General features: G+C 38.5%; 1 protein-coding gene across 1 annotated transcript in view; it reads left to right on the forward strand.

Moving 5' to 3' along the window:
• The window catches only part of LOC119789159 (Fanconi anemia group A protein), a 37,299-nt gene that overhangs the window by 14,991 nt on the left and 1,016 nt on the right, over nucleotides 1–21,292 (forward strand). Inside the window, exons 11-40 of the mRNA XM_038293953.1 lie at nucleotides 850–962; nucleotides 1,136–1,212; nucleotides 2,248–2,386; nucleotides 2,608–2,741; nucleotides 5,817–5,927; nucleotides 6,589–6,684; nucleotides 6,809–6,868; nucleotides 6,988–7,070; nucleotides 8,052–8,112; nucleotides 8,181–8,230; nucleotides 8,377–8,447; nucleotides 8,544–8,642; nucleotides 8,722–8,855; nucleotides 8,940–9,010; nucleotides 9,459–9,558; nucleotides 9,846–10,033; nucleotides 12,051–12,150; nucleotides 12,288–12,482; nucleotides 12,819–12,892; nucleotides 14,383–14,511; nucleotides 16,347–16,425; nucleotides 17,559–17,722; nucleotides 17,814–17,919; nucleotides 18,001–18,060; nucleotides 18,152–18,256; nucleotides 20,037–20,152; nucleotides 20,237–20,396; nucleotides 20,612–20,674; nucleotides 20,903–20,996; nucleotides 21,071–21,155. Of these exons, the coding sequence (XP_038149881.1) occupies nucleotides 850–962; nucleotides 1,136–1,212; nucleotides 2,248–2,386; nucleotides 2,608–2,741; nucleotides 5,817–5,927; nucleotides 6,589–6,684; nucleotides 6,809–6,868; nucleotides 6,988–7,070; nucleotides 8,052–8,112; nucleotides 8,181–8,230; nucleotides 8,377–8,447; nucleotides 8,544–8,642; nucleotides 8,722–8,855; nucleotides 8,940–9,010; nucleotides 9,459–9,558; nucleotides 9,846–10,033; nucleotides 12,051–12,150; nucleotides 12,288–12,482; nucleotides 12,819–12,892; nucleotides 14,383–14,511; nucleotides 16,347–16,425; nucleotides 17,559–17,722; nucleotides 17,814–17,919; nucleotides 18,001–18,060; nucleotides 18,152–18,256; nucleotides 20,037–20,152; nucleotides 20,237–20,396; nucleotides 20,612–20,674; nucleotides 20,903–20,996; nucleotides 21,071–21,155 (3,117 nt within the window). The remainder of the gene's footprint in view (nucleotides 1–849; nucleotides 963–1,135; nucleotides 1,213–2,247; nucleotides 2,387–2,607; nucleotides 2,742–5,816; nucleotides 5,928–6,588; nucleotides 6,685–6,808; nucleotides 6,869–6,987; nucleotides 7,071–8,051; nucleotides 8,113–8,180; nucleotides 8,231–8,376; nucleotides 8,448–8,543; nucleotides 8,643–8,721; nucleotides 8,856–8,939; nucleotides 9,011–9,458; nucleotides 9,559–9,845; nucleotides 10,034–12,050; nucleotides 12,151–12,287; nucleotides 12,483–12,818; nucleotides 12,893–14,382; nucleotides 14,512–16,346; nucleotides 16,426–17,558; nucleotides 17,723–17,813; nucleotides 17,920–18,000; nucleotides 18,061–18,151; nucleotides 18,257–20,036; nucleotides 20,153–20,236; nucleotides 20,397–20,611; nucleotides 20,675–20,902; nucleotides 20,997–21,070; nucleotides 21,156–21,292) is intronic.

The raw sequence follows: 21,292 nt of genomic DNA on the forward strand, positions 1-21,292 counted from the left end.
TACTGATACCATGTGTTTGAAATTGATGTGTGTGTTTTATATATGAAGAACTACATACTACTTGGATGTAAAATAATTGCGATCATGGCTTTGTGAAGCTGCTGCCTATCTTTGTGAAGCAGACTAATACAAAGTGAATCCAGTAAAACTTTTTATTGCCTACCTGGAATCAGTGACAATAGTTGAATAAACTTTGGCTTTCAAAGTTGTATCGGTGCTCTATTTGTTGGTACTTACCGATTCTGATACCACCATTTCAGTGCAGTATCCGGGACCTGCCCGATACTGAAATTGGTATCGGTGCAACACTATTTATAATGTATTAATATGAAATCTAGTTACTGGTTGCTGTTTCTGCCTTGTTTTGCTGTACCATATTATGCCAGCAGATGGCAGTCAGTTCACTTGTGCTGCTGCTGCAGCGGCCTGTCCTCATTTGGGAGTTGTTTTGTTTGGTCTTGCCCTCAGTATAGGAGTTATATTATATAAAAGACTGAAGCTATCAATTAAACTAAACTGTAACTAAGCATTTTCAAAAGATAAAAACTAAACTAGCTAACAAACATTAAAAAGGAAAATCAAGGAGAAAATCAAAGGACAAAATCAAAAGCTAAATGGAAAAATAAACCAATGGAAATTTCAAATCTATTAACAGAGAAGCATAATTTTTCACTGTCATGGATTCCCTTCAGGGTCAGCCTCTTCCACAGAGAATGGTGACTACTTTCAGTACATCCTCATAGTTCTGGTTTCATAGCTTTAAGCTCCAACTATCATGTCTTTAAATGTGAAACATTAGAGTGAAGAGTAGAAATTTGATTCCCTGCTCTCTCGGTTTGTTTGCTGCAGGATTCAGACATTTGACGCATCACTTTGTGGAGCTTTTGTGTCACCAGAAGCCCTGCAGCGTTTCTTCACTCACTCCCTCACTCAGATTTTCACCTACAACCCTCGACTGACAGGTAAAAACACAAAGTTCCAGTTTGATATTTTCACTCTTCCTGAAACTTGGCTGCAGCTTTTTTTCTTTTATCTTAAAATCCACAAAACATTTTGCCTTTCGAAACCATTATAGTATTAAATGACCGACGTGCCTCCTAAGTTTTAGAAGCATAAACATTTTGTTTGTCCTCAGTATCTGATGCTGTAACCTTACAGAATGGATGGACTGTGGGAAAAACCAGCCCCAGCCTTACCTCGCTTTACTGCAAGGTAAATGACTTGAGTTCTCAATAAATTTGGTACCTCTGCTGTCTGGAAAACTCTAAAGAACACTTAAATAATTCCAATTTGAAGGTGGAAACCTCATTCTTTAGGGATACTTTTCTGCAGAGGAGGATGGATAGGGTCATGTTTCAGGTGATCTTGGCCAACGATCTCCTTCCCTCAGAAAGGGCAATGAAGAATGATAGAGACCCGAAGCACAGGTCAGGGCTACTAACTAGTAGTTCTGTAAGAAGCATTTGAAGGACCTGGCCAGTCTCCAGATCTGAACCCAATAGAGAAGTAATACTAATTGAACTTTATTGATATCACATTGAAGAAATTTACCTCTGCATTTAAACCCATCCCCTTGGGGAGCAGTGGGCTGCCATCGTGGGGCGCAATCAGGAGTTAAGGGTCTTGCTCAGAGATCAAGAGTGGCAGTCTGTGGTAGTGGGTTTTGAACTCACAATCCTCAGGATTCCAAGCTCTATGCCCTAACCACTAGGCTGCCACTCTCCCCTTTGGAGAGAGCTGGACATCTGTATTGCACAGCGACAGCCCCAAAAGCTAAGGATTTGGAGAAGATCTGTATGGAAGAGTGGTCCAGAACCCCTGCTGCAGAGAGTGAACCTCACCAAAAACATCTGATGTCTGCTGACAGTTGAAGAGAAGCTATGATAAAAATGACTTCCTCATTACACATTAAGAAGGAAAACCTGCCAAATGGGCCTTGTATCAAATACTATTACCTCCGCTTGATGTAGAAGCAATACACCGTACTGACATGTTCATATAATACATCATATCTGCAATACATTTATTTGAGGAATGTTTTCAGGTGACAACCTTTCTGTAGCTCTTTATCACCCTGTTCATGTAAATATTGAAGTTCCTAATCTTTTTTAAAATATCAAAAGAATATTCTTTATATGTTTAAATAATTGGACCTACTGGGACTCCTTCATTGGGATTTTTTCTTTGTTCTTCATGAGGAAGCAGAAGGTGTCGCCGTATGAAGCTTTGTTCTCATGTCTGTCACAGCTGGCTGCCATCTTCAGCGTCGAGCAGCTGCTGCAACACCTACAGCAGGTCCTGGAAACCCACGAGGTCAACTGGAAACATGTCCTGTGCTTTGTCTCCTCCCTGCTGGTTTATCATCAGTCAGCTCAGCCCCTCAAAGGTAAACACAGGAGAACGTGACTGAATTCAAGCTACTGTGGTAAAATTGCAGAGAAACAATATCTACATTATGAATATATAGCTGAAAAAACACTTATTACTCATTATAAATGGACAATGTTTGCAGGGAACTCCAGTTTTTTAGTTATATATATAATGTTATCCCAGCATTCACAGATGTTTGACTTTCTAAAGTGTCCACTGTGTGTCTCTCTTTGCCAGAGTTGTTGTCCCGACTGCTGCAGTCTGCGTTCGAAGGCTATGACCTGGAGAAAATGATCACTGCCTTCTTGTTGGCTCGACAGGGAGCTCTGGAGGGCGCCGGCATCTTCCTGTCTTACAGCGACTGGTTCAAGGTTTCAGCTCAACTCCTCAGCTTCCTTCGCGTTTTTAGATGTACTGTACATTCATACAGCTCTCATCACATTCATCCCTGTCTAGATGCAGGAGTCCATCCACAGGGTTACATCCACGTTATGCATCTAATTTAATTTGCTTTAATGTCATTCATAAGAGAGCTGCAACATGGACACGATTCCTGACTTTCTTAAAGTACATTTTTAATCGTAGAGCTTCATCTCAGCATTTAAAGGGAAAAAGAGTTGAAAATAAGAACCGGCCTAAAATAATCAACTTGTTTTTATTTTAATTTTTTCTTCTTTTTTTTCATTAAATGGGTTAAATGCAGAGGAGACATTTAATTGGAAGGCGCAATGAACAGAGATCGCTACTATTCCAGGAGGAACAATAGAAGTAGTTCTTTTTTTTTCTCAAAACTCAGGGTAAACGTAGGTGAATTGAAAAAGCTACAGCTGGAACTGTAGATCAGGATGCAGCAGATGGTTTACCAGTGCAGAAATGTGTGGGTAGGTTATGGTGACCAGGTTACCAGTAGCTGTGGTAACATGCAAAATATTCACCATCGGACTGAAATATGTTTGGATGTAAAAACTAAAATAGGCGGTGTCCTGTAATCATACTTAACATGCAACTCAAATGCATCACATTTTTCAGCTAATTTATGGCAGCAGTACAGCTGACATTTCTCTCCGGAATGGTGTCACAGCAAAACAGGAACAGACTAGATGAAGCTACCATGGTGAGAAAAAGCATAGAGAGCAAAAAGTTAGAGATTGAACAAACAAATACTGCAGAATGGAAGAAAAGAGAACGATGAAATGGGGGTCCCTATGTCCTCCAGCATTCTAAGCCTATAGCAGCATAACTATAGAGATAGCTCAGGATAACCTGAGCCACCCTAACTATAAGCTTTATCAAAAAGGAAAGTTTTAAGCCTACCTTAAAAGTAGACAGGGTGTCTGCCTCACGGACTAACTCTGGTAGTTGGTTCCACAGGAGAGGAGCCTGATAACTAAAAGATTTGCCTCCCATTCTACACTTAGAAATTCTAGGAACCACTAGTAAACCTGCAGATTGAGAGTGAAGTGTTCTGTTAGGAACATAAAGAACAATCAGATATCTGATATAAGATGGAGCTTGGCCATTTAAGGCTTTATATGTGAGAAGGAGGATTTTAAATTCTATTCTGGATTTAACAGGAAGCCAATGAAGAGAACTTAATATAAGGGAAATATGATTCCTCTGTTTAATTTTCATCAGGAGGCTTTTAACTACAGTTTGTAGACTTCCTGATAGTAAAGAATTACAATAGTCAAGCCTTGAAGTAATAAATGCACGGACTAGCATCACCCCTGGGCAGGATATTTCTAATTTTTGCAATATTCGGCAGATGAAAGAAATTTGTAGAAACCTCTTTGATATGGATTTGATAACAGGTCCTGATAACACCTAGATTTTTTACTTTCTTATCTGAGATCAATTTAAATCCATCCAAATGAGGTGACTGACTAATCGGCTTCTATTTCAAAGACAGTGGTCCAAAGACTATAACGTCTGTTTTGTCTGCATTCAGTCACAGAAAGTTAAGAGTCATCCAGGTTTTTATATCTTCAAGACATGCCTGTAATTTATGTCATGGGTTAGTTTAATCTGGATTTATAGACAGATATAGCTGAGTGTCATCTGCATATTGTGTTAATTGCTTTCTAATAATTCTACCAATTGGGAGCATATATATCGTAAAGAAAATTGGTCCTAGCACTGATCCATGTGGTACTCCACAGATAACCCTGGAGCATGAAGCAGATTTATCATTAATGTGAAAAACTGAAATCTCTCAGATTAAGATGTCAACCAGCCTAATGCTGTTTCTTTAATTCCTACAAAATATTCAAGTCCTACTTAAAGAACATTATGATCAACTGTGCCAGATGCAGCACTGAGATAGAACAGGACAAGTACAGATACAAGTTCATTATCTAAGGCCATGAGATTATCATTAGTGACTTTATCCAGAGCTGTTTCTGTGCTGTGATGAGTTAAAAAACCAAATTGTATATGTCTCTGTAACGGATATGTTAATCGCACTTAAAATCGAGGTAGAAGTCAGAGGGAAGACAAATAATTTGGTTGGAATTTGGAACCCAAGGTAGCAGTCCGTAGGAGTGGGGTTTGAACTCAGAACCTCAGGATTCCAAGTGCAATGCCCTAACCACTAGGGCACCACTCCCCAAAGCAGGCGTCAGGACCGACACTGCCACCTCATTTCCACCAGCTGGGATACAAAACCATGCTTCCTGTTTGCAGGATGGGTGACTTACCACTTGAGCTAGTCAGCCGCTAATGGTATCAATCTTATTTAAAAGAATCCCATCAAATCATTACTACTTAGAGCAGGTGAGATAGACGGTTCAACAGATCTATGGCTCTGGGTGAGTTTTGCCACTGTATTAAAAGTAATTAAGATTATACCTAGTTTCCTCTATTAATGAAGAGAAATATGCTGCTCTTGCTATACGAAGGGTCATCCTGTTCAGCAGTAACTTGTTTTTTTACCAGACTAGATAGGATTCCTGTAGACATATAAGAATCGCCATTTTCTCTCCACTTACCTAGCATTTTGTTTCAGAGCACACAGCTCTGCATTAAACCAGGGAGCCAGCTTTCTATTATTAGAGTTTATCTTTTTCGAAGGGGCTACATTGTCCAAGCAGAGAACGAGCAACCCCATCAACAAAATCACTGGTATGTGAAGGGAAATAAATTGGGAATGCTGCAGACAAACACAGAATCTCAGCTCTAGCTTAACTTCTGTACGTACAATTCAGTGTTTGATTTTACTAGGTGTCATGAAACTTTAGTTTTTAAGATGCTCCACACACAAAACCAAAAAAGAAGATTGCATATATAAGTTTCTTAAAACTCTAAAGCTGCACTGTATTAATTTCTCTTTATGCATTTTTCTTTTTTTATCAATTTAATTTTTTATTAAGGTTTGGTAATTGTTTGGTGGGATGTGGATCTGATCATTTAAGGTTGATTAAGGATTTTTTTCTGCCTTTCTGCCTCAGATGTCCTTTTGCGGCTCTACTGGCTGCCATGCTAGCAGTAAGAAGTCTCTGGTGTTCCTGCTGAAGTTCCTCTCTGACCTGGTGCCCTTCGAGCCTCCACAGTATCTTAAGGTGAAATTAATTCCCTGAATGAATGGAGTCAAGTTCATTTGCTTTCAGAAACCTAAGATGTTTATTTGTTTTGAGGAGCAGGACAACCTAAAGAGATACATTAGGTTTTTCAACATACATTAGGGGAATAAAACACACTGTCACCATTAGAGGGTGGAATATTATTTGAACTAGATAGATTTTTTGATTTGGTAAAATTAAGTTCCTCCAATTCCTCCACATTTGCGATGTCATAATTATTTATATATGGCCACTTTGGCATCATTAAGTTAAAAGGGCCAGTTGACTTTGGCCAAAGTTTATTGTTTAACTTTATTTAGTTATTGACAAATGTTCAAGAGCAAGACACGTTATATATTTGAAGTCCTATTCCCCTAAAAACAGTATCTGTAAATTGACCACAATTATTAGTTGTTTAAAGCTGAAATGTTTTTCATCATTTAGAAAGACTCTCAAAGAATCTTATTTCCAGTCAGAGACTTTCTGATGGATGAAAAAAAGATTCAATTAAACCTACATTTTGAGAGGAGCTTCAACATTATTTTCTTAAATCATAAGGGAATAAACTAATCGAGCAAAAACTTTTAACTTCTTATTCAAAGTGCAATGAAGCTGTAACTTAATTTCTGACTTCTGAACCTGACTTAATTTCCTCTTAAAGGTTCATATCCTTCATCCTCCTTATGTTCCTGCTAAACACCGTGGCCTCCTCATGGAGTACATCACTCTGGCAAAGACCAGGCTTGCTGACCTCAAGGTAAAACACATCTGTGGTCATTCTATCTTCTTTAATTTTAGGTTTCTCTTTATTTAGATGGAGTTTAATACTTGAATAGATGGATGTCTGTCTTTAATGGTGCTTAGTCTGTTTGTTCATGCAGGAGCCGGTGGAGGACATGGGTTTGTATGAAGATGTTTCTTCTGGAGGTACATCAGTGCAGGTAACAGCGACCCCCAGTGGTCAGACTTAGTTTTGATGATGTGTTTTATATATATATGTATATGTATATGTCCCAAGTGTTGATTACCAGCTTTATAATCTGTGTTTCTGCTGCTTCAGTGCCAGGCTGCACAGGATGTGGAGAAAGCAGTGTCTCTGTTTGAAAGCACAGGCAGGATCTCTGCTACTGTCATGGAGGCCAGGTGAATTCTCACATCACAATGTCGCAATGACACAAAGATGGAAGAAATTCAGGGTTTGCGAGTGCTGAATGTTATTTGAAAGGTTAAAGCAATAATCGGAATAAAATAATGGATGGAACTGTATGTAAATCACAAGAGGTCAAAGAGCAGCAACAGCTACACTAAATGCAAGCCTATCTCAATAACAATACTGTAAGAAGGCGGAAAGCTGCTGATTATTGTTTGTCCGTCCCTGGACCCAGATTAACTGGCTCAACGCTAAAAATGTTCAATTCAATTTAGCAAATTTATATTGTTCCACTTTATGTGAAAGGCTGGTAAATAGAAGGCAGTATTGCACTTTATAAGTTATAGTTTTTTTTTTAAACAGCCAAGTTCTGTTTAAAAACTCAACTCTGCTTAGACTGAGTAGGGAGAAGGGAAGAATCAAGAACAGATCTGAAAATAAGTTTAACATTTAGAATTGAATAAGTGTCTTAGTCCTTAATTTGATCTGCCAATTAAATGTGTATTTTTGCCCCTATAAGATGGATATGCACTTGAAATAAGATGATGGTTTGTTTTTATGATTATTTCAGATGTAATCATCTTATCCCATTGGAAAATTGTCTTGCTGAGCTGTTCAAATCGAGGGAAAATTGACTTGCTTATAGCTCAGTTTCTGCATTGATAAATAAATGTTATAGGTGTGAAAATGTACTACTAAAATAATCCCCCTAATATTCAGAGGATTGCAATGTCTTTACTCAGGTTTTTTTATTTTTTATTATTACATCTCCTGTTATGTGTATGCTTGTTACATACAACTTGGATATTGTGCGTTAACATTTGACCATGGTGTCATCAGACCATCCCTGTGACAAAGTTAATCCTGACTGAACGCAACACCAAATCAGTTCAGAGCATCATAACGGCCAAATGACGCGTATATAATAACAAATATTCAAAATGAATGAACAAACTTCCTCTTTCTCCTTACAGTATTTTCCGGAGGCCATACTTTTTAACCCGATTTCTTCCTGCTTTGCTCAAGCCAAGAGTGGTGAGTATTTTCCACATAGTCCGCATTTCCTGCGTGAAACACTTAAAGTTATATTTACTTTATTTCAGCTCCCACTAAAACCTGACGCGCAGATGAATTTAATTGAAGCTCTGAAAAAGTAAGTTTTTAATCATGCTGTGTTTTAAGTTTGGTTTTTTATGCATTTTAAAATATATTTTTTTGAATACTTTGTGTTTTTCCTGATGAATCCCTTTATATTTTCTGTGGATTCTGTCTATTGTTTCATTTGTTTGTTGTATTCAGAGCAGATAAGATCCCAGCTGCCCAGTATTCATCGTATGTGGAGTCCTGTCAAAAACAAAGGCAGCAAAACAGTAGGCATTTTCTAATGAACCCTCTGAATCACAGGTGATGCATTCGTCTACAGTTTAAATTCAGGTGTTTATGATGTTTGTTTGTTTGTTTTTCAGAGACTGCTGCACATTCGGACACTAAAGAAGATCCATTTGACATCCTGAAAGTTCAGCTGAGGGACTTCACAGAGCTGGTTGTTGGAGGAAACAATGGAGGTATGTGTTCCCACTCAAACAATTCTGTCAACAATAATCAGTAGGTAATCAGTAATCAGTGCTGGTTGTTTATTCTCAGAGATGTCAGCTCAGCTGTCCAGGATCTCCCACACTTTAAGCGTCATCTTTCCTGGTTCCCCTGATGAGCTCATGAGGCAAGCAGTTGTCACGCTGAATACAGACTGCACCCAGCTGCCTGAGCTTCATGTAAAAGTAGGCTTTGATTGAAAAACAAAGAACTGGTTAAGTTGTGTTTTAAAGTTGTGATCACAGAGATTTCTTGGTTTTTATCATCAGGTTGTTAATTTAATCCTGCGAACTTTCTGCCAAAGCCTGTTGAACGCTTCTAGAGGAAATCCTCCTAATAAGTGAGTGGGTTTCTTTACTTTAACAGACTCCCTCTAAATTCAACTGAACAGAAATATTTGGCTGTTTTTTGGTTTTAAGAAAGGGATCAATCTTTGTTTTCATCTCACAGTAAATACGGTAATTTAATCTATTTTGAAGATTATAAAATGAACCTTTTTAATTGCACATTTTTCTAAATACTTTTTATGACTCAGAAACGGTTTAACATTTTCCTAATGTAGAAACGGTTGTATTATTTAAAACATTTTCTTTTCGTCATGATTAAAAACTGATGAAATAATTAGATTGGCTTTTTAAAGTGAAAAAAAGAGCTAGAAAAAGAAATAGTTTCTTCCTTTATGAATTTGGTGTTGAAACTCACCAATATAATCAATTAATTATCTTAAATAGTTTTTTTTAAACCAATTTAATGCTAATTGATTTGGACATATTTGTTTACATTTTCAGACAGTGTTCGTGGGGCTGCAGGTTTGTCAGCTTGCTGCTTGACAACAGACACCTTCTCTCCAGCGTAGCACACAGACTCTGGGAGCTGTTTCACAATCAGGTACATAAATCAACATTTAAACTTCACTGTGCTATCTGCTCCTTCTCTGATGACATATCAACATTATATAAAGCAGGAATTTTTTAATTTAATTATCTGTATTTATATTTGACCAATTCACTACACATTTAGTCTCAAGGCAGTTTAAAAAAAGGCATCTTCTGTCAAGTCTGATTCAGTTATTTACACTCTAATTGGAAAGTTAATCAAAGACAGCTAGGTTCAGTTTATTTTTCTGTTTCCAAGGAAGTTCAGCTGATTCTATTTATTACTTCTTCTACCTAAAGGGAGCTTCATTGAGTGCTTCACACATTCTTGGCCTGGCAGCCTTCATGGTCCACATTCAGGCCTCCATGGCAGAAGGTCCTCGGGTTCAGCTGGTGTCACACAGGCAACATCAGCCATTACCTTTGGCTGATGCTCTCAGCTCAGCAGTTCTTTGTAACACACACATCAACATGCTCTTCTCTGTCAGGTAAGGTCATTCAGTTCAGTTCATCAATTAATGCTGATTCACAGCAGCAGATGTATCAAGGGGTTTTACCAAAAGGTTCTGTTGAAGCCAATCAGGTAGATTTTGTTTATAGAGGCAGTGATTTGCAAAGTGATATAAATAAACAAATTATAAGCAGCTGCCTGTGGAGATAATTTCACCTGTTTCAAATGTATCGGTAAACATCTTAGTTTGAATTATAATATAAATTATTCTAAAGAAGTGAATAAGTCAGGCATCATCCTGTGTCAGCAGGTCAGTGAGATCTCTGAACAGACAGATCTCTCTCCTCATTCTTCCATTGGAGATGTTCTCCTGCAGAGCTATGGCTGCTTCCACATACTCCTTTAAGCTTGGTTTATGCTTCCTGCTTCCACAAGTTCTGCGTGGTGAAGTTGCAAAGGTTTGCAAATGTAAATATCTAGAGCCATCCCTTGATTTAACCAATAAATATCAATATCAACATTTTTTGGGGAAAAACTCCAGGAAAGAAATTGCTGTGGCTCTTCAATGGCATGGGCGTCTTTTCTCTGTGGAAACTGAGCCACCCGTCACAGTGTCTGCAGCATTTATATTGTGTGCGGCTTTTCCCCTGTCCCAACTGACTCTGGGGGGCAGGGCATGTTCAGCAGAAACAGCAAGCTGACACCTCCACACAACACGAGGAAGTAGAAAACACAGTCGTTTACAAATTTATCAAGCCTCTTCATGTCGTTCGAGAGCCACAGCAGTTTCTTTTTCACAATGTGTTGATAGTGATTTTATTTATAGACTTAAATCACAGGATGTCTGTAGATGTTTACATTTGTGAACCCTTGCCAGCAGGAGCTGATGCTTGCTCTCCATGTTTTTCACATGGATCCATCCTCGTAGTTACAAATTTTCCTAGGTGCTTTGTGCGGAAATCCTGTCCTAATGGAGTCCGCCCGGAGGGGCATGGGCGCGTCAAGCATGAACAAAGCTTTATGAGCCCTTCACACAGCTAATTATGGACACCTGTGATAATCTACGGCTTTTCAACATTATTAATAATTAAATCTGACTTGTCTAGAATTAATCTGCTCATCCAACACCCTTTGTTTTTTTAGTTTAAAATTAAGGTGTTTCTGAGAATATATTCATGCTTCTTGGTGCAAAGACTGCAAAGTTTATTTATGTGACTAAAACAAAAGAATGTTTACATTTCAATAAGCTGTCAGTCTGCAGTAATCACAGACTGATAGAGCTTTGTCTCACCGTTTTCAGTGGTGATAAAAGTACACACAATTGTTACTTAAGTAGAAGTATAGATACTTAAAAACACTCTGGTAAAAGTTGAAGTATCAACTTGACCTCTTTACTCAAATAAAAGTGAAAAAGTATGTGCTCCAAAAACTACTTAAAGTATAAAAGTATAAAGTAACCTTTAAAAAAAAATACCACATGCCACTATGTGAATTGAAAGCTCAATTTTTCGACCATTTCAAAAAGTCCTTTGAGATAGGACCAAGGATGAGGGAGGTCTGGTTGGTCTCCATCTCCCGATACGCTCTTGCTGTGTCCGAACTTTTAGACATTTCAACATCTTTTTCTGAATCCAATATTGTAGCATGGCATAGACAATTCACGTTTACAGTTTGAAGAACACCTGCTTGCTTCTGATGATTTCCTTTAGCTAACCAATGAGTGTTTGCTTTATATGACTCATCCAATTACACTAGTTTTCACTAGATGTGGATGGCACCAGTGATCTGCATTGGATGGAGCACATGACATGAAATAAATATTTATAAACATTAAACCGAAGCCAAGAGTAACGAGTAACATTTGTTTTAAAAATATAAGGAAATAGAAAGTACAGATACTTGTTTGAAAATGTAATAAGTAGAAGTCAGAGGTAGGAAGGAAAATAAGTAATGGAGTAAAGTATAGATACCTAAAAAGTGTACTTAAGTACAGTAATTAAGTATTTGTACTTTGTTACTTGACATCTTTGCCGTTCTTCTCTGGTTTTTACCAGGCTCGGTGTGGCTGCTGTGTGCTATGGACTCTGCAGAGGAGACTCACCATCTCCACAGCAGCAGCAGCAGGAGTATATCCCAAGCAGCCTTTATAAAAAGGTACAACTTCTGTTGCTTCTGTCATTGTCAGCCTGAGAAATTCTGAGATTCATTTGGTAGCTATGATTGTGTTTTTTTTTTGCACATCTATGAAAATGAAATTGCTATGTTTTTCTTTTTTTGTTGTCTTTGTCCAGCTGTTGTATCTCATTCCAAGGCTGTTCCCTGAGGCCAGAAGAAGCTCTGGATCTGTTTGCCCTGATGAACAGCAGGATGGTTCAGACCCCCTGTGGAGCAGCATCACACATGACCTAAGTAACTGGAAGAAGACTGTCCTGAATCTCTGGAGGCATGCTGCCTTCCAGCAGCTGGAGCAGATGCCACAGTTTAGGGTGAGATCGAATCAAACATTCAGTGTTGCTGAATTATTGGTTTGTGCGAAGCTCAGAACTGAAGCTGCACCTCTTCTTGTTGTAGTTATGGATTTCAACATTAACGGAAATTTTTCAAGTAGCAAATCTAAACTTCAGTTTTCAGAGTAAGAATTATTCTGATTTACTTGCATTGAAAAGTTTTGCTCATCATGTAAGAAAGTTAAGCATTACACTTTGGCTTGAGATATTGAAGAGTTTCTTTTCTGCAATAAACTTCGGCCATTAAAAATAATTTTTTAACTGATTAGTTTTCATGACTGACTCCAATACTAATGAACTTTTGTTTTTGTCCAGTTATGTTTTTCAGAGTGGCTGAATTATGAGCTTAGAGTCCAAAGACATGAAGACATCTTGTCAGACTCTCAGCGGTATGACGATGAACTCACTGATGCTTCTAAAGAAGCAGCTGAAATACATCAAGATTTAATTTGACAATATATATAAACAATAGTTTAAAAATTTTTCATTCTCCAAACATTTTGGTACAAACTTTTGACAGAAATTCGTATTTATGAATGGATATTTTTACATGTCAATTGGGAGCATGTATAATATAGAGCAGGGGTGGGCAATTCCTTTTCCTGAGGGCCGGTCTCCTGAAGGTTTTAGATCCTTCCTTTATCAAACACACCTGAAGCAAATGGCTGAGTTACCTCCTCAGTATGCAGTCAGTTTCTCACAAGTCCTCTCAATCAACTAATTACTTGATTCAGGTGCGTTGAACCAAAGGCACATCTAAAAGTTGAAGGATACCGGCCCCCAGGAACTGGAATTGCCCACCCTTGATATAGAGTATGCTTTTAGTCTGAATAATCAGCTGACATTCCCAGGAACTTTAATGACCTTTCAATTAGGGCTGGGGGATATGACCTCAAACTAATATCACTATAAATTGGTCAGTTTTACCTCGATAATGAGGTAAAACTGACAGGTATTTCCTATCAGAAATAAAGGCATGTGCAGGAAATGCAACTGATATATTTAGAATTTATTTATTGAATAAATCACATTACGTGTTGCTTACGCATTACATATTAAAGTCTTGTACCCATTCAGGTTTAAACATTCAACAATGTACAGAAGAAAAACTTGACCTCTCTTGTAAACATTTTTGTGTAAGATAATTTATTCTGTAGTTTACTCTCTTTCAAAAACCCTCTTTCTCAAGACAGCTGTGGGGATGTTCTGTAGAGGAAAAAAACAAACAAAAAAACCAGAATTAAATATCCTCAGCTTCTGTGTCCAAAAAAAGGAAAAGAGAAAAAAGAACATACCAAAACAAAGTATTAACAGAAAGTTGGACCTGATGAGCCGATCAAAAACAACAAAACGGTACAGCAGGGGGCCAACACTATACAACCCTATACAGGGCCGTTCGAAGCCCCTACTAGTACTGGACTACAAAAAATAAACTACTAAAGAAAAGAAAAGAAGAATCGAAAACAGTACAACCGGTCCCACCAGGTCGAAATCAAAATGAAAACAGTTTCCAAGCAAAGGCTAACAAAATATACCGCATGGCAGCTTGGAGGTGTCGGTTGCGGCCTACAGTAGCTGGAGACAGGTGCGCCTTCTCCATGGTGGAGATGAATGAGCGAGCAAAGGACAGCCTCCAAGATCAAAACCCAGCCCATTCATAGGCAGTCCAACAGCCACTAATTAACCAGGGGGAAAAAAGTAACCCCAAAACATACAAAACAAAAATTCATTAAACTAAAAGTCAATATTAAACTATATAGAAAAAGAATTAAAAATAATTATGTGCCCAAAGCACATAAGTATTAAGGAAACTACTGGTTGCTGTTATTGTGGAGTTGAGCTCAGTTTTTCACTGCATGTTTTTCTTTCTTCTTTCTAGGCAGGAGTATCAGCAGTGGGCCTGCTGTGAGGTCTATCTGACTCGTCCAGAGGAGCAGGGAGGCTGTGGAGGAGACATGAAGAAGCTCTGCTCTCAACTGTTAAATGCCATTATGGACCAGCCGTTAAGGTGCCAAGAAACCTCATTAGATGATTAGTTAAATGATTTATGCACTACAGTTTTCTTTTAAGGCCCATCTAGGGAGGTTCCAAATGCTGAAATATAAAAATGAGCCAAATATTATACACTGTGCGGCCTGAAGCTCTGATGTGACCTTACGACGGCCGACTGAATTTCAAACATGTTTGATTTTTCTCCCGACCTTACGATTCCTGAGCGGAAGGCTAATCGCGCCTCGTTTCCACCTGTATACTACAAGATGCCCAATCAGACTGAAAGCTGGCCTGAAAAATTCTTGCATGATTGTAGAATGGCCAGGAAAGGGCATAAGTTGTACAGGGTATGCCTGGCTTTAGTGCACATCAGCCCCTGCCTGAATACCCCTATGAATATTTTTCGGGGACAGTTACTGATCAGGCACCATGCTAATTTGGCCACTATGGAAATCCCTTAGCCACCCTTTGAAAAAATTCCTAGAACTGCAACTAATAACACAGATGGTTTTTGGGACTAAAATAATGCAGGAATGCTTGTAAGGCAATTACTCTATAAACTTGGTTTTACTTTATTTTAGAGGAAATTTCTGCCATCTGAGAGATTAAGTATTTGATTTATAATTTAAGTCAGAGAAGCTTTTTGGTATGACACTAGACACTAAACTCAAATTGAATCACATGAAACTTATAGTAATAAACCTGCAATATATATACCGTAAATTCTCTAATATTGGCCTGTATTCCAATAGCGGCCGGGTCTCTAATAATGGCCGGTCTCGCTGTCAGAGGAGGTAAATAATGGCCGGTCTCTAATACAGGCCGGGGCTATAAACGTTTTTTCTGGGCATACCTCAACATTATACTTGTGGTAGTAAGTAACATACAAGTACCACAGCCCTGCGCAGCTGGACGACAGGCCCTGACTGCTGCCCGTCTGCGCGAGGAAGAGAACAGACACGCAGCAGAACAGGAGGAGCGCGAGTGATGAGGAGATTAAAGGGAGAGATGAAGAGGAGGAGAAAAACTGAGGAGGAGAATTAAACAGAATTGGAGGATTTTTTTTTTTTTTTTTTACTTCAAACCAAGCGAGACATGGTAACTGTACTTTTTCAATAAATGAACCTAGTGTTTTATAGGTTCAAATAGACACAAAATCTCATTTTTATTCATTCCACTGGTAGTCTGTTTTGCTCAAATAGCAATAGAGGCCTGTCTCTAATACTGGCCTCTATCCAATAAAGGCCTGGACCGCGATGCACTTGAGTGAAATAAAGGCCCGGGCCTATATTAGAGAATTTACGGTATATACAGTCATCACAATAGAGCAAAGTAACGAAACGGCTACAGTATGATCAGATTAATTTTATTATTTTATCTGTGTGACAATCCGTTACACATTCTGATAGTTCGGCAATTTGGCTTTCTTCACCCAGAATCTTTTTATCTGTTTTTCTGGCAGGAAAGTAAGAAATCCAGAGATTAGATTAGAACACTTGAGGGGAAACGTGTTTCTTATATTGATGTAATTTGACCAGGTAATAAGGAAATGCTTTTCAGTTTGTATCCGTCCACTTTACAAAACTTACAGATTCTCTCTGATCTTTCTAACCACTGGTTTCTAAATCCACCAGTTTCATCAGTGGCCATGCTTTATTGTACGTTTGTGCACATTGTAAGTTTTTAATTAGACTTAAAAGACTTCATGTGGGAACAATGCAATTGTCCAAAATGATCAAAATGTAGAAGGTAAGAAGAATATATAATATTTAATAATAGTTGGTTGTAATATTATTTAAAACAGATTCTTCAGGTTATTAAAGCATCATTTTGTTTATTTGATTCCAACAGGGACCTGAGCCTTGAAAAGCCAAGTTGTTCTGCAGGATTTTCAGGAACCTGTTTACCGGACCTCCTTTCCAGATTGCAGGTGTGAAACACTTTGACGCCTGCAGAAACTAAGCATTCAACACCTCAACAACCCACAAGCAATGTGCTGGATTTATTATGCAACTCTTGATTAGAGAAATGTTCAGGTCTGGATTAATATGGAAAATAAAAGTGGAGTAAAAAGAAACTTTACCCTCCATCACCCTAACCATGGGAGAAAAAAAAATTAAATAATAAAGATTTGAAGATGTCTGGATTTCTAAAAATCACTTTCAGACTAGATCCATCCTCTATTTTTTCTTTTCATTATTAAAAAAAGAGGAAAAAGATGTGTTCTTGCTGTGAATGTGTTGCATCTCTACCATTTATCCAGCTTCTGCCAACAGTCCGGAATCGTGACTGTTAGGCTAACTAGTGTTTAATTTATGAATCTGCAACCTTTAAAACTGAGAGAGCTATTTCTGACTTTAGTCCAGCTAATAAAGGACGTTTAGAGCCACAAACATTACATTTAATAAAAAGAAAACTGACAGCAATAACAAAACGGGTTATATTTAGTAAAAGTTGTATCTCTTAAAGACCTGCTGTTTTAATTTTCAAATTTTTGTTTGAAAAATAAAGGAAAAGAGAATGAATACATTTTCAATGTGTTGCTGAAATCTTTGGAAAACTATGTTGCAAAAAAAGATATGCTAGAGGATCTATATTATAAAAAATGAGTTGGTTCTTCACCTTTTTTAGCCAAGATGAAGAAGAGCTGTTGTAAAGTGTCATGAGAGCCACAGGTTGCAGACTCTTTGTGTCATCCTGACCAACACTGAAGGCCTGTCCAGGGTGTCCTTCGCATCTCACCTGATGAATGCATTAAAATCTTCAATGCAAAATCTGGAAAAAACATTTTAATGAGAAACACCAACATTTGCTAAATGTTCTTTAAAATTTTGATGGTAACACAGATGTTGTTTTCTCTTGCTGACGTGATCAGAGGTTCTGCTCGAACACAAAGAGCCCCGTGTCTATTAGGCTGGGGCTCATAATATTTGGGCTGATAAACCGACCACCCATAGCTGTTGTTGAATGGCGTCTTGATGGGTTAAACGCGTAGAAAATAAATAGATATTAATCTGCCGCAAGTAAAATAAGGGCATAAAATATTTCTTTGTGTTCTTGAAGGAGTTGGTGTACGAAATGGAAGTGAGCAACGTTTCAGGTGGCTGCAGACACAGAGCTGATCTTTGGGATTTCCTGTTTGAGGTTGTGTCTCAGAGATGCTCTCCATCCTCTGCCAGCATCACCTCCAAGCTTGGCCTGCAGAGAAACTTACATAAATGGAACAGGTGGCCTGATTCCCTTCCATAGATTACACCTGGTTAAAGGGTGCAGTAAACTCTAGATCAGATCTTTGACCCTAACCTTTGTGTTCCTCAGAGTGCTCCTGTCCCTCCCAGCTGTTTTGTTCTTTAAAATAAAGATTGAAAGTGGAAGGACCACTGTGGACTGCAGCAGGCTCGTAGAGCACATCAACCAGCATCAGGTAAACTGGTGGTTAATAGTTTAATCTTTTAGCAAACTTCAGCCAGGTTGAAACCATGTGATTTCTTCTCTTCATCATCAGAGGAAGGTGTGTTCTCCAGATAGCGTGCTGGCCTGCTCGGTAACGGCACACCTCCTGAAGGTGAGTCGTTTCATTTACCCTGAAGATGCTACAGAAACGTTGCTGCTTCTGTGTCTATGTGGAGACGTAAGCTGCTGTGTTTGCCCTCCAGGGTCTGCTATGTGCGGCTGTGCAGTGTGAACGCCCCGGAGAAGAAGTCAACAGAGTTTGGTCTCAGATGAGCATCAGTTGTCCTCTTCTCGTGGTCTCTGCAGTGGTACACCTTACCTCCATCTTTTATCTCTGAGTTAAAATAACAGAGGAAGAGTTCAGTCACAACCGGTACCAGCCTGCGCTGATGACTCATTGCTCCTAAAAAGACCAGATACCAGTTTATGCTGAAAAAAAATCTGCTTTCCAATTAATTTCTCACCACAATCCAACAAGATTGGTGCTAACATCCATGAAACCTGAGCCTATATGCTGGAAAGGTATGGAAAACAGAGCTGGAAGCTTTACACCTGACTGATTTCATTTCATTATTCCAATATTATTTGGAAAAGTGTAGGATAACATCTTTAGTGTGATTCTCGGAGTGGATTAATGCAACACCTGGTGCCATAAATTGATCTTTAGATGATGTCACCTCTGCGCCAATGGAATTGACCAATTTCTGAATGGAACTGGTATTTGAAGGCTGTGATGGTCCAGCATCATCTGCAGAATTGCACAACCAAAATATTGCAATAAAATCTGATGAACCTCTTGAAAACACCTACGTAAAAAAAAAAAATCGCTTAGTATCACTAAAACATTCTGTTATGGGAAGGTTTTTCCAGATCTGTTGATATACATCTAAAAAGTATACTTTAAAAATGCTGCATAGCTTAAAATGACATTCTTAAGAGGTAATCCAACAGCTTTACCGTCCTCCAACTTCCAAGGTTAATGGAATGCACCACATGTACAGAAAGATAAAATCACTTGATTATCATAGATTGCTTTCAGTCACAGTCTGCAGCAACCTCTCAGAGTGTAAAAAAAATATGAAAAATACCTTTAAAGCCCCATAGTGGCAAAGAAAAGTAAACTGAAGAATCAAAACTTCTATTATGAAAACAGAATTTTAAATGTTAACCTGTACAGCAGAAAAGAAAAAATTATCAAAGGGGAAATTTTTATTTGCAATTTTAATAAGAACACATTTTTATGTAGAGAGAAGAAGCACGGAAGCAGTGTTCATACGGGTACCTCCTATGTTTAAGTTAAATAGCATCAGTAGCCCTCAAAGTAGCTTCATCTAGGAGAGAAACAAACCAAATGGAGGGATTCTGAGCATGAAAGAACATTTAAAGAACATTATTAAAAGAACTCGTTCCATTCTGGAGCCTCACTTCCATCTGCATATATTTATAATTTATGCCCTGCGGAGGCGGTGCTTGGCAGAGGACGGAACATGCAGTGGGTTAGGGACTGAGCATGGTCTCTGCTGTGATTGACAGAGGCAATGACACTGGCAGTGACACCAACAAGGAGAGTGATCGTAGTGATGCTAGTCTTTGCCATCAATCTGTATCTATACCTCCTCTAACTCTCTACCAAGACATGGGGGAGATGGAGCCAGTTTTAACCCCACAGAGAGAGAGAGCTATTCATGCTTGTTATTTTATGTAACATCACAATAACGTTGTAGCCAAAACCGATGCTAATTTAAAAGAAGATACAGTGCACTTGTTAAACCTGAGGAGGTTGCCAAAGGGCAGGTTTTGGACAAAAAAAGGATTAGTGCAAACATGCAGTAAATTGTCAAAACGATGCTTGGGATGTAGGTGATGTCAATGTGTGCAGTTCATCAATAAAAAAAGCGGATTTTTGGTTGAGTTGTCCTTTAAAATACTTTATCTATTTTAATAACTATACATTTATTCAGATGAACATTAGAAAGCAAAGAAATTTTCATTTTAGTTTGAAATGATTTTAATTATGTATCACAGCTTTGAAGTGAGCTAAGGATTTTGCTAGCTGAGCAAACATCTGCTGCCTGGATGTGTTTGCAGCGCTGGTGGCAGCAGCTTTCTCCGCTCCTGTTTTCCTTGTGGGCTCGTCTCCGTAATGGAGAGTCTCCTCCAGAACAGCTACAGCGCCTCTCGGATTGTTGGCTCTGGGCCTGCAGGTAAAACCAGACATTACCTACCTGTCAGCTAATTGATAAACAGACAATGCTAAGAAGTGCTCTGTCACTGTTTATGGTCTGCAGTCTAAAGCGGAGTCAGGTGGCCAAGATGCCTGAAGCTGCTGTTTTGGTGTGCGCCGCAAGCCTGCATGGCTCCTTCTGCAGAGGATGTGAGGAACAGCAGCAGAGCTTCAGTGATGCTGTGAAGTCACTGAAAGCAGAGAGAGGAGCTGAACACAAACAGGTGAGAGTCCAAAACAAAAACTGATCAATCCTTCAGACATGTGGAGATGCTTGAGAAAACAAGCCAACCATTCATTCCTATTGAACTGTTTGAAACTGCATCATCTTATGTTAAGCTAGAAAGGAACTTTAAAGGTTCTGGTTGTCAGTTTGTAAATTTCTCTGAGATGAATGTTAAAAAAATAAACTTTATTGATTAATTTTTTTTTGGCCCAGGTTCTTGTTTCTCTGCTCTTCCTTTGCTTGAAGGACTACCTGTCAGCACTTCTGTACCCTCAGGTAGGCGAAGTCCAACCGGGAATTAAATCTTTAACATTCTGTATCCATCATGAATGAAATACACTTTTGAAAAAAGAACAAATTGCATCTTTAGAGATTTAAATTTGTGAAACAATAACATATGTACATTGAATGTGGTATTTTTCTAGAGTGCAGCTAAATCTGATAATTATGAGATAAAGAATCACAAATATGATAAATCATGTTTTTGTTTTTTTTCCACTGTAGGAACAAAGTTGTGAAAAATCTAAACATTTCTGCTCAGAGCTTCTGGCTGTTTTGGTGAATTCTGCTGACTGTCTGCTAATGTTCAGCTCCAACGGTACCGTTTACACACAGCTGGAACTAGTTCCAATGATCTGGAGCTTCTTATATTTATGTTATCGACATTTTCAGCATCTTCAGAACCAAACCGGTATCCCTGGGTCTCCCTGACATCTTCGGACGATTGCATACGGTTAATGCCCTGGGCTCTCTGCAGGTAAATCCATTAAGTCTTCACACCACTGCTCCGTTCCAGCTTGTCATGTATAAACTTGGAAGTACATTTTCCATCCATAATTGAACATTTACCCAAAAATGAAATGGCTCCAAATTACCTTGTGGTGTAAGTTAAAG

The sequence above is a fragment of the Cyprinodon tularosa genome, unplaced genomic scaffold, assembly GCF_016077235.1.
Source record: "Cyprinodon tularosa strain WSP-4 unplaced genomic scaffold, ASM1607723v1 ctg332, whole genome shotgun sequence".
NCBI lineage: Eukaryota > Metazoa > Chordata > Actinopteri > Cyprinodontiformes > Cyprinodontidae > Cyprinodon > Cyprinodon tularosa.